The sequence below is a fragment of the Camellia sinensis genome, chromosome 3 (assembly GCF_055761805.1).
Source record: "Camellia sinensis isolate YWXY chromosome 3, ASM5576180v1, whole genome shotgun sequence".
Classification (NCBI taxonomy): domain Eukaryota; kingdom Viridiplantae; phylum Streptophyta; class Magnoliopsida; order Ericales; family Theaceae; genus Camellia; species Camellia sinensis.
In genome coordinates this window covers 185,386,251-185,398,849 of record NC_138963.1, presented here as the reverse complement: position 1 = coordinate 185,398,849, position 12,599 = coordinate 185,386,251, and the positions used below count along the sequence as shown (strand labels likewise).

The window sequence follows — 12,599 nt, the reverse complement described above, 5'->3', positions numbered from 1 at the left end:
ATTGGTCCCTTTGAGATCCTTGAGAGGATTGGCGAGGTTGCCTATCATTTGGTCTTGCCGCCGCAGTTATCCGGAGTGCATGACGTGTTTCATGTTAGTATGCTTCGGAAGTATGAACCGGATCCGTCCCATGTGCTGGATTGGACTGATTTGGAGGTTGACGAGAATATCTCGTATGAGGAGAGACCGGTTCGGGTCTTGGATAGGCGGGATCAAGTCTTGCGAGGCAAGACCATTTACTTAGTAAAAGTTTTGTGAAAACATCACGGAGTGGAGGAAGCCACTTGGGAACGTGAGGTGGATGTCCGTGAGAAATATCCGGACTTGTTCGTAAATGTTAAACCATGTATTGGGATTTTGTAATATTGATGAACTTTTAGGGCATTAAATGTCTTGAGTTGTAAAACATTGTATATGTTTTGATTTATGGAAGTTTAATGTAACATTGCATATGTTGAATGTGTTGTAGAAATGGAAATATATCATGAGCATTGAATATGATATAGAATTGTGGAATATGTGTTGAAATTGGTAAATTTCAAGGAATAGCATGTTGTTAATGCATATTAAGTTATATATTATGATTTGCCTCTTCAAAAGAGATGGGATGACCGGTATTGGGTCAAGTTGATGAATGTTGAGTTGTAATACTGTTGAGAATTGGGGGAAAAAAAAAACATGTTTTTGAAAACCTGTACTTAATTTCAGGGACGAAATTCCTTAAGGGGGGAGGTTATAGCGATCCTGGTTTTTCCTCTCTTTATTTATTGTATTCCGAACTCAGTTCCGTGGATGTGTTGTTGTCTCGTTCTCATTCCCATCCTTTACTTTTTGTATTTGAGTCTTGGGTTGTGTTGGGCAGGTTTGAAACAGGTTGGTTATGCTTTGAAACCAAAAGTTGATGCCCAGAATTTGGCCTTCACGCTCGAGCGGGGCTTTTGATGCTCGAGCGGGCCCTTTGTTGTTGCTTCTCCGCTCGAGCGGGCGTTTTGACGCTCGAGCGTGAATTTCCATCTCCCAGTAGTTTTTCTCTGCAGGTCTTTGTACGCTCGAGCAGGAGTTTTGACGCTCGAGTATGATCATTTGATTTTGTTCCTCCGCTCGAGCGAGGAGTTGACGCTCGAGCAGGGACCATGGTCTGCAAAACTTCTGGAAGTGTGCAATCGACGCTCGAGCAGCGCTTTTGACGCTCGAGTGTGAGTGTGAGTCTGTGTCTGACGTTCGAGCGGGGGTTCCTACGCTCGAGCGGGGTGACTTTTATATCAGTCCGAGTTTCATCTTTTTGGATCACTTTTTGATTTCCTTTCTCTCTCTTACTTTTCGAAAACCACCATTGGAGAGCACCTCACTCTAAAACTCTACCTTCTCTCTAGGGTTTGATCTAGTAGGAGTGACCTTCTACCCTTTGGCCTTTGTAAAAAGTGTGGAGTTTGTCGAGGGCTACATTTTGATCCGAAAATATTGGGGTTTGGAGCACTCCGAATTTCTTCATCTTCTTCCTTTGAGCTCCGAATTTGAGGTAGAGATAACTACACATTTTTATGATCTTTGACATAAGTATTTAGTCATTTGGATTTAATGTTGAAGTTGGGTGATTTTGGGTGTTAGGGTTTCTAAATGTATAAAGAGGGGTTTTGTTATTTTGGCTCATAAATGTGTATTTTGGGTCTTAAAATGATAGTATTGATGTTATTGAAGTTATTTTGGGCCTTTGGATCAATATTGAGAAAACGGGAAAAGAGCCCTAAATTGTTATGACAAATTAATCCATGTAATTAATTTGGGAAATTATGAAAACATGAAATTAAGTTGGAATCCATGAAATTGGCATAATATGAGATAGAATAGTGGAGTTGGATTTATTAATCACTCACCTTTGAAAATTGTTGATAAATTATCTGTTGATGTAATTATTTTCTGTTTAGAAATAATTGCTTTGGGCTATCGCTAGAGGATAATCTTGATTGTTGTAGACAATGCATGATGATTAGGCAAACTAAAACTAATCAATTGAATATGTCATCAAATATGATGGTTGGAATAATACATCAAATTTATGTATTGATTGATTATGTATATGATATGTGTTTATATAGATTGTATTGTGTAGGAGAAGATAGGGGATGTACTTCACGGTTTAGGGGAAGATAGAGGATGGACTCCTAAACCGGATATTGTTTGGGAGGAGATAGAGGATGGACTCCATCGATACAGCAAATATGTGTATCTATTGAAATATTGATACAGCAAATCCGTATATCATATATGAAGTACGGAAGTGTTTTGTTTGAGATTGATACAGAAATTATGTGTATCTATTGTGAAGTAGGAAGTGTTTAATTTGAGTTGTTGTCTCAAATGAAATGGAAGCACTGTCGATATGAGATGTAATCTCATTTAAATTGTTTGGCCAGGTTTTGAGCCATAGTTATGAATTGAGAAATTGGATAAGAAATGGAAAGTGAAATGAAACATGGACACATTTGTCATGTAATTGAAATGGGATATGAATTGGTTTATGTGAGTTAAACAATTATCAAATGCTAATGTTTTAGTTATTACTCATATTATGTTTAACATATCTCTACTGGGCGTTGGCTCACCCTATATGGGACATCATTTTCAGGTACAGGTAGCATGTCACCTCCAAGGACGTAGCTTGAGAGGCTTAGTGGCTGGGACATCTTTTGTGATTACATTTTTGTATTACATGTGTATCAAGCCAAGGTCTTATTATCTTTTTTGAGTTAGTACTCACTCTTTTTGTAACCAAGTGTTGGCTTAGAAAGTTGTAAGCCCATAGGGCATTTACTTTTGTTGTCAACATGTAATACATTTTGTAATGAATACTCTGATGAAATGTAATTATGCTTTATTCTCTTATGTCTGAGTATGTCAAGAATATATGATTGATGGGTTTTTTTTTAAGGCGTTACATGACCAGCCATGAAAAGTCATTCACTTTCAACGATATGCTTCGTACGTCGTTAAAAACTATTTAACGGCAGATTTTGTGTGTCGTTATTACTTTTTCAACGACATGTTTCGTACACCATTAAAAACTATTTAACGGCAGATTTTGTACGTCGTTATTACTTTCTCTACTACGACATGCTATAGTATGCCTTTAAAAACTATTTAACGGTAGATTTTTTGCGTCGTTGTTACTTTTTCTGCAACTACTTTTGCACACCGTTAATTGGTGAGACAAATAACAACGCTGATTGTGCGTCGTAAAATATGTAATACAACGACTTATTATGTCTGTCGTAGAATGTGCAGTTTTTTTATTTTTAAATTCAACAGGTTCTATTTGACCAATTTTGTACAATCTAACAAATATTACAAACAAGCATCACAAAATATCAATCAACCACCAAAATATTGTTTGAAACATCAAAAAGAAACTATATCCATAAATTATAAGCATTCAACAATTGTCTACACATTCCAAACATTCGAAAACTATATCCTTAAGTTCTAAACTATACAAAAAGTTTAAACCACAATAACAATCAGTACATCTACACAAATGTTCTGAAAGGAATATTTACTTCAGAGCTACTTCATGACACTGCTCTACAACATCATCAAAGATGAAAATTGCTATCCTTCTCTCCTTAGCTGTTTTATCCTTCCCTTGCAATTGAGACGAGTAGGCAAGTAATGAAGCACGATGTAACAAAGCTGCTAGCACAAAATTCAACATTAACAGAATGATGAATAGAAGAGTTACAAAAGACTATCATATGGGTACACAATACAACAAACCAATGAGCATCAATTATCAAAGCTCAATTAAACATAGAAGATACATAAAACATGCACTACTAAAAAAAGTACTTTTTGCGACCGCTAGAAGTCGTCGCAAATAATAAAAAAAACAGTTGTAAAAGACCTTTTGCGACGGCCCATGCGACGGCAAATGGGGGTCGCAAATACTTTTTGCGACCACAAAACAGCAATCGCACACAAGTTATGACCGTCTAATCTACTTATGGCGACTAATGGTTTGTCGTCGCAAAATTTTTTTTAAAATGCCAACAGTGTTTTAGCAACCTATATTCTCATATATATATATATATATATATTCAATTATTATATACAATAAATGTAAAATGATATTTGAAAAAATTCTAATACTCTTGTATTATTTTCTATCACTTCCCTCAACAAAATTATCTTTCTTCAAAAAAAAAAAAAAAGAAATGTGCATACAAAATATAAACTTTTATACATGCAAAACAAATATCCATCAACCATCCTTACAAGTATTTATACAATATATTTATAGATTCAAGTATTCAAATAAAAAATTTTAAAAAAAATCTCAATTTAACTCTCAATATCACCCACTCAATAATATCAACTACTCTCTCAACACTATTTGCAAAAATATACATCAATTTATTAGACATCATTAGAAACAAAGCCATAGTTAGACCAGGCCAATTATGACATAACAAAACAAAAGAAACATAACATAATTACAAAGGTAAAACAAATAGGTAGATATACAACATAAGCATGCCAAAAATGCTAACAAAAAGTTATAGTCAATGCCAATCATAAAACCAACAATAAACACAATAAAAATGAACTGTTTGACTTTCAAATAGCATAAACATTTGTTGGGTCTTTTTTGTTATGTAACAAGAAGGGCTAAGAGGGGGCAACCATTATGTGGCAACTCTTGTGTGGGCTGAGTCGTGACCATAGGAATCCCTACCCACTCGAGTGTCGGACAAAAGGGATCTTAATGGACCCACTCTCAAGATGGACAACCCCACTGAGAACATAATGATAAGGAGGCATTGCCCAAGTTTAATAGGGATTAGTCTCAGCCGAGCATCACCCCAGAGACTCACCAAATTATATTGGATTGGAGTAATCCCGTAATCACCAGGCTACATCCCTCGAATAGTAATTGTTGAGACATTCAAAATCAAACATAACCAACTACTCATGTGAAGTCAAAAGATGCTAAGAATGAAGCACAACTATACCATCTTGTAGTGATCAGGTTTCTCAGTTTTCTTAGTGAAACTTGGGATGAATCCCCACTTCATGCACTAAAGAACCGCACCATCACCACCAGAGCCTTCTTCTCTTCGAACCACAGCCAAATCCCTTCTGAGAGAAACATTATAGGATGGTTGGTACCTGAAATTCAACCCAGCTTCATTGTTCAATAATTCTAATTCACAAAGTTTAGTCCAATTTATACATTCCAATATAGATAACAATAAAATAAAATAAAAATTTTACATTCTCAAAATCAGACTTACCTCCGAAACTGCTCAGTATCGATCAACTTCAAAGCAAGCTGCAATCCAGAGATAGTGATTTTGAGTTTTTATTTAATTATAATTGTTTGAATAGCCTAAAAGGAGTTTAGATAGATCAATAACAAACATAAATTAGACATCTATAACTCTATAAAAATTTGAGAAAAAAAAAATTAGCTTAAAATAAGGAAAGAAATTTTCAAAAAAAAATTTCTTTAAAAAAAAAAAACAGAGGACAAGAAGATAAACTGATTTGTAACAAAAATAAAAGTGAACGTGTCTACCTCTGAAACTCTTTTGGTCCTTAAAACCCCTTTGAGCTATTCAACCATGTCATTAAACTTATTTGAAACAAAAAATGAATGTTCAGCATCATAAGAGGCTGATAATACTGTCTTAGTCAATGAAGCAGTGAAGCTTTGGAATCAGAGGATCTAAAATAAGTGGTTAAAAGTTAATGTCTCGAATGTAACTTCAATAAAAGTAAAAATACAAATTGGGGAGTAGTGAAGCATAAAAGCTAATATATGCCTAAAGAGCAAACAATTTCGCAAGATGGCTTAATCAAATTAGAAGATAACTCTGCCAAAACCACATTAACTTATGACTTTATCATAGAAAATCTAATATCCAAAATGAGAGCTATAATAATAATAATAAAAGAATGAGTTAATACCAAACCTCATACTTCAAGAATCCTTAAAGAACATCCAAAAGCAAAGGGGCACTAAAAGTTTCCAACTCCAAAAGCTAAGACATTTTGCATACACATTTCCAAAACTCTTCATATTGAGTGAATATGACTATGGTACAGATGGAGAATAAATAAGCAAATGAAAATAATAAACTAACATGCCCATTTCTAACAATCTAATAAGAGTACCCTTTATCTGAAAATAAATAAATAAATGCTTGAATTAACCTTTTATGAACCTGCGTATACATGCAAACCTCAAATTTAAGTATTTTACTAAGTGTCAGATTTTGGCACTTAAGACTTCATTTGTACAGGATGATTGTAATTTTACAGACAAGCGCAAATGGGGGCCAACTGCCAAAGTTGCCATGTGTTTACAAATCCACACACTTTAATGATGTCACAAAGCAGTGGATTTCTTCGGAGTGTGAAAAGAGTTATGTATGCATATTTACCTTTTGTATTAGGATGATTGTAATTTTTATTATATCTTTATTCACTTTTCTATTTTTTTTTTTCAAATGATAGGATAATATAATAAAGATCCAAGCTGAACATTACTCCTAATCTGGTATGGTTCCAATTACTTTGGAGGAGCTATTTGTGAAGGTGCTCAAGCGAAGGCCGGGATATGTTAAAGGACTTGGGTTGAGGCCTTCCTTCTCTATCAGGACTACCAATGCTTCAACTGACAGTGGCTATGTGAGCGGTCTAGAGATGGAAATACAAGAGCAAAAAGAGGAAATTACAAAACAGAAACATGAAATTGAAGCACAAAAAGCGGAAATTCAAGCACAAAATAGTGTGATAGGAAAGATGAATGACTCGCTTGAGGAGCATTTGGAGATGACGTCAAGCATCATGGAGTTTCTTGAGAAGCAAGGTTTCATAGGACAATTTAGGGGAGGTGGTATCCCATGAACTCGTCGATCGTCATTTTGGTAAGTTTCGCTTGTTTTATGTTTTTATTTTTCTCATGTTGGTTAGTATATACTAGTTAAAGCACGGCAGTTTCACTAATTATTAACTAAGATTTAACAAGTTTCAAAATGTATTTAATGAAAATAGATTCATTAGGGTATTTAGTTTTTTCGGTCTTTACCTGAGACAGTATGTGAATAATGTTGCAAAAAAATCAATAATGTACACACTAAACACTAAGTGCCACAAAAAGCGACTCTAGACAACAAGAATATTTACTTTTCCTATACTTATAGGTAGAAATGTGGTGCATAACAGACCATGAGCTGTGAGGGGAACACTGAGATAGTAAGTCAGTTGTCTCAATATGGACAATAATAGTACAACTCAAAGCAATGAAACATTGTCCTAATTATTTGTGGCACTAAGATGAATCCCATAACGCAACAAGTCCATTCTGTTTAGGACATAGTTTAAAGTAATACATATTATTCCATGTCTTTTCTCATTACCTAAACCTGCATCTATTAAGTCCTCTTATCCTTGGAAAACATAAGAACATGCCACTAGTCACAAGTGCTGCAATTATAAGTCATCTTTGCACTTTGGTCATAGAAAATATCAAATTTGACTATTAATCAATAACTCCACACATAACATTGGAACTTCCCTACTTTCTTTAAATTTCAAAGTCATAAAAGCCATTTTTTTATTTCAAAGGAGAATTCAAGGAATAAAAATACACATTTTTACACCAACACCCACTCCAATCTCCTGGGGGCGGGGGGGAAATGAAGATTAAATCAGGTAAAGAAAAAGATAGCGTCAATCAATTTTTTGGATAAAACCAAGACAACCAATATAGGCTTAGCAACAATACACATCTTCTTATCTTCCTAGTAAAACAAAGTGTAAGCTAGGTAAGACACAACAGTTTCACTAATTATTAACTAAGATTTAACAAGTTTCAAAATGTATTTAATGAAAATAGATTTATTAGTTACTTCTTACTTAGCATGACCCTTGTTAAAATACACACTAACCAAAGTAGAGACAAAACCATGTGTTTACTTTTTTGTGTATTTTTGCTAGGCAGTGTTGGAGTTGCTCTAAGTTAGTGATGTGATTAATAGGAGCTTGCGATGTACAAAGGAACTTTTGGTTGTTAAGCTAGACTCATTGTGTACACAATTTCTATTGGCATGGATAGAGAGGTCTGTACAATGTAATTGATAATATGTTAATGTTTTTCTTATTTATTTTATTTGCAGATTGGTTTTTAATGACGTTTAGAAGCATACTAGCAAATCAAGATCAAGTGTTGGATTTTTTTCTTTCCTGAACTGATACTTAGTTGTAATTGTAAATCAAGATTGAGTGTTAATTTTTATTATGGACTCCACGATAGTTCATTCTGGGATTTACATTGATAATATGTTAATGTTTTTCTTATTTATTTTATTTGTAGATTGGTTTTTGATAATGTTTGGAAGCATACTTGCAAATCAAGATCAATTGTTGAATTTTTTCTTTCCTGAACTGATACTTAGTTGTAGTTATAAATCAAGATTTTTTTTTTTTTTTGATCAGCAAAGAAAAATTTCATTAATCAATATGAAATTAAAGGTACAGGAAGATGAAATGCACTGAGAGAGATTCGGAAGGTACAAAATACCCCTACTACTGCTACTCGCAACCATACAACCAACCCCTTGGCCTCACGATTTTTTTTTTTTTTTAAACATAAAAGTTAAGAAGGACTTAACAGAAATTAAAATACATGATTCCCCACAGAAATTAAAATACATAAAAGTTAAGAAGGACTTAACAGCCAAGTTGCACTCCCAAGGCCAACCACCCACGCCTATGAAACTGAATATTTTATTCGCCTAACTCAAGTTCAACATCCCAGGACCTACGCTGCTACACTGCTTCACACCCATGCTACTACACACCTGCTACACTGCTACACTCCCATGCTACACAGCTACAACACTACTACACTCCAGACAACACTGTTACACTCCCATGCTGTTAGACACCTGCTGCTACACTCCCTACACCCACGCCTATGATGCTGCACTCCCAAGGCCATCCACCCACCTGAACACAGCTCATACACCACGCCAAGACAGCTCATACACAATGCTGCTGACCAACGCCAATGCTGCTGTCCACCCCACCGGAAAACTCCATAGCCAACGACCAATGACCAAGGCCACACCACCGGAATCAACCAAGGCCACACCTCCATTGATTAACCCAAACTCACCCACGCCTCCTTGTCCAACCCCTTGCTGGCCGACTACTCCGAAATGTCCACCTCTGTGCCGACTCCTCCCTTCACACAACCGTTACAAAACTCGTAAGATGACGACCCAAACACCGATCAACCGCTGAGACACCTCCAAACATCTGGACGAAGCTCACCCCTCAAACTCCCACTCGAAGAGGAGCGCTCGAATGAACACCAGACAGAACTATGGTAGAAGCAGAACGACACCTATGTTACCCCAAACAAAGCATCGATACTACTACATAATTCTGAACCATAGTTCACCCCTCAAGCTCCGACTCGCGAAAGAGCGCACGAATGAAGATCCTAACCACATTTGGACGTCCTCAAGCCAGTCCAAACCAACCTCTTCCTCTATAATGACCCTTAATCCAGGCATTCCTTGATGATAACAACACACCACAACTCTGCAGCAGCCCACAAAGCATACCAAGGTGGGAAAATAATGGGGGAAATCAAGTTTATTAAAGGAAATTAACAAACAAACACAAGAAAGAACTGGGCCAGCCAACCACCATAGCCGAAGGCGGCGGCCGGCCGGCCCAAAATGAGGCCCGGGGAGAAGGTTTTCAGAGAGAGAAAGAGAGGTTTTCAGAAAGAGATAAATCAAGATTGAGTGTTAATTTTTTTTGTGGACTCCACAACAGTTTATTCTGGGATTTGCTTTGATAATATGTTAATGTTTTTCTTGTTTATTTTATTTGCAGATTGGTTTTTAATGACATTTGGAAGCATACTTTCAAATCAAGATCAAGTGTTGAATTTTTTTCTTTCCTGAACTGATACTTAGTTGTAATTGCAAATCAAGATTGAGTGTTAATTTTTTTTGTGGACTCCACCATAGTTCATTCTGGGATTTGCTTTGATGTTTTTTTGTTATATTTAATGGATTATTATTAAAATTGTTTGATAGATATATTTTGATTTATAATATAAATTATTTAGTGAATTTTTTTTTTATGAAGCGGTGTATAATAACTAGTGGATTTCTTAGTACAATTAAAAGGTTATTAAGATATGAGCAGAGATATTTGTGAAATAATAATTTAAATTGAAATATAAAATATGAAACAAATTTAGTGACGAATTTGTTTCTTGATTTACACTTGTTATTATGACAAAGTGATTATTCGTCGTTAATAAACATTTTTTTGTGACAAAATTTATTACAATTTATATATGAAAATTTTCACTGATTTTGTTATTTAGTGACTAAAAATTTCGTCACGTTTGTGAAAAAATATATTTGATAACCCATGTATGACTTTTGGAGACGAAAAATTTCGTCAACTTTACATCTTGCTGTGATGAAATTGTTTCCTTATCAATGATCAACATGTGTAACAAATTTATTCGTCAACTAAAGTTATAAAGATGATACTGAATAACTATTTGATAACGAAAATAAAAATAAAAATTGGCAACAAAATGTCATTTTAATGGTGATAAAAAAATTTATCACTAAAATAATTTTATTAGTAACGAAATTATTTTTCGGCACGGAAATTATTTTTCAGCACGGTGATTTTTAGTCACAAACATTCAAATGACAAAATGACGAAATGAATGAAAAAAAATATTTCCTTATAAATATTTATAGCGATGAAATTAATTCCTCATGACAAAAAATTTTATCATTCAAGACCCAAGTTGTTGGAGTGCACATTGAATCAGTTCATCAGCCCTGTGGTTGCGAGAATTCATCAAACCACAAAAAATGAAGATTCAAAGAACCAAACAAAAAACAAAGATGGCAATGGACAAACAGACAAAATCTTATGAAAAAGCAAATCAAAGTAATTTGCTGTTATATCATTTAGCTTCTCATAACCAAAAAATACAAATAAACGAACGAACGAATGAATGAATCAGTACACTATTTTTCTATATAGCCTTGGCAATCTCGTGTATACACACCACCCCTATTTCTAATCAATCCCATGTTTTTTCAGACCAAAGTGGAACAAGACGAGGAAGCAGGATCATACAAAGCAGGAAGCAAGTACTTCCTCCCATTATCACCAAGCGCATTGTAGCTTGCACCAGTGGAAGCATCAACCAACAAGTCCCCTGGGTACCCTGAATAAGCCCCCTTAGCATAGACCCCAGGGCAAGCCCATGCAGCCTCCAGAGGTGCATCGGCAGGTCCTTGGTAGTAGCCATTTCCAAATGGGTTCGTGGCGGTCCCAGCCAATAGGCTAGCCAGGTTGGTGACCATCCCGTCTAGACCCACATCGTTGTTGGGTGCGACCAATGGTGGGGTCTGTGGTCCGTACATGGGTTGGTGGAACGGCCAAGCGCATTGACCCGGGCACTGAGTTTCCGAGTTGCCAACCCAGATAAAGGCGAACTTGTAATTCTTTCCCTTAACTTGCTCACTCGACTTCAATGACCCGTGAGTCCCACACCGACTCATACAAAACCCGTCAACGGTGACGTCAGAGGACGTCAAAACAACGTTAACGGCGTTCTTCTGACCGCCCTTTGACGCCAACTGTTCGATCTGTGTCTGAGTGAGCGACTTTCCGAGAGAGTAGCTCTCGTCGAGAATTTGGTTGCCCAGAGAGAGTGAAAGGGAGGAGGGTTTTTTGGATTTGGCGGCGGCGAGGTGGTAGTACTTGGCGGTGGTGCTCCACCAGGCTGCGACGGAGGGGTTGTTCCGAGATGGGGAAGAGGAGAGGGAGGTGATGAAATCAGATACTATGGCTCTCTGGGAAGGCTTGAAATTGCCGTACCAGATGAGATTGATTGGGATTTTGCCGGAAAGAAGAGGACCATTGTGGTATTCCAGGAGGGTACTGGGTTGGTTTTGGACTAACTCAGTGAGTTTTCTAGCTGCTAGAGAGATTTGAAAGAGAGAGATTAGAAGGAGGAGTTGTGGGATGAGGGAAGACATTTTTTGTGATGTAGAGAGATTAGAAAATGGTTTTGTGGCAATGGAAGACAGAAGAAAGAGAAGAGTAGATGAGTTGGTTTGAATGGAGGTGTGTGTAGAGGTGGGTATTTATATAGGTCTCCTCCGAATATTTTGTTTAACGTGTGAGGAGTGTGAAGGTGCTGAGAAAGAAAGAGATAAAAAGTAGTTGCTGTGATCCAAAACTTTTAGGCCCGTTTGTTTTTGGTATGAGAGAGAGATTGAGATTAGGATAGTTGTGGATTCTATTTAGGTCATATTTGTTTGGGTGGATATGAGTTTGGGATTTGATTAATAGTCTAATAAAATTCTTAATCTGATATTTGGTTAAACAATTAAAGTACGGACTAATTATTTTAAACTTGACTATTAGTTAAGATAAGATACATAATCCAACGGATTCGTAATCCTAGAACTATTAGTCATGCGAATGCTAATCCAGTCCGGCCAAACAAACATGGCCTTAATGTATTGTTTGTTTAC

The 12,599-nt window shown here is 36.1% G+C and overlaps 1 protein-coding gene across 1 annotated transcript; it reads right to left on the bottom strand.

The window, feature by feature from the left end:
• Nucleotides 1-10,978: 10,978 nt before the first annotated feature.
• LOC114301183 (protein PHOSPHATE-INDUCED 1-like) lies at nt 10,979-12,192 on the bottom strand. Its single transcript, XM_082921632.1, has one exon. It carries the CDS (start codon nt 12,096-12,098, stop codon nt 11,151-11,153), a length of 948 nt encoding a protein of 315 aa, XP_082777758.1. The 5' UTR covers nt 12,099-12,192; the 3' UTR covers nt 10,979-11,150.
• Nucleotides 12,193-12,599: the final 407 nt, after the last annotated feature.

Coding starts and splice junctions, on each gene's coding strand:
- LOC114301183 (XM_082921632.1), bottom strand. CDS start 12,098: ATGTCTTCCCTCATCCCACAACTCCTCCTTCTAATCTCTCTCTTTCAA.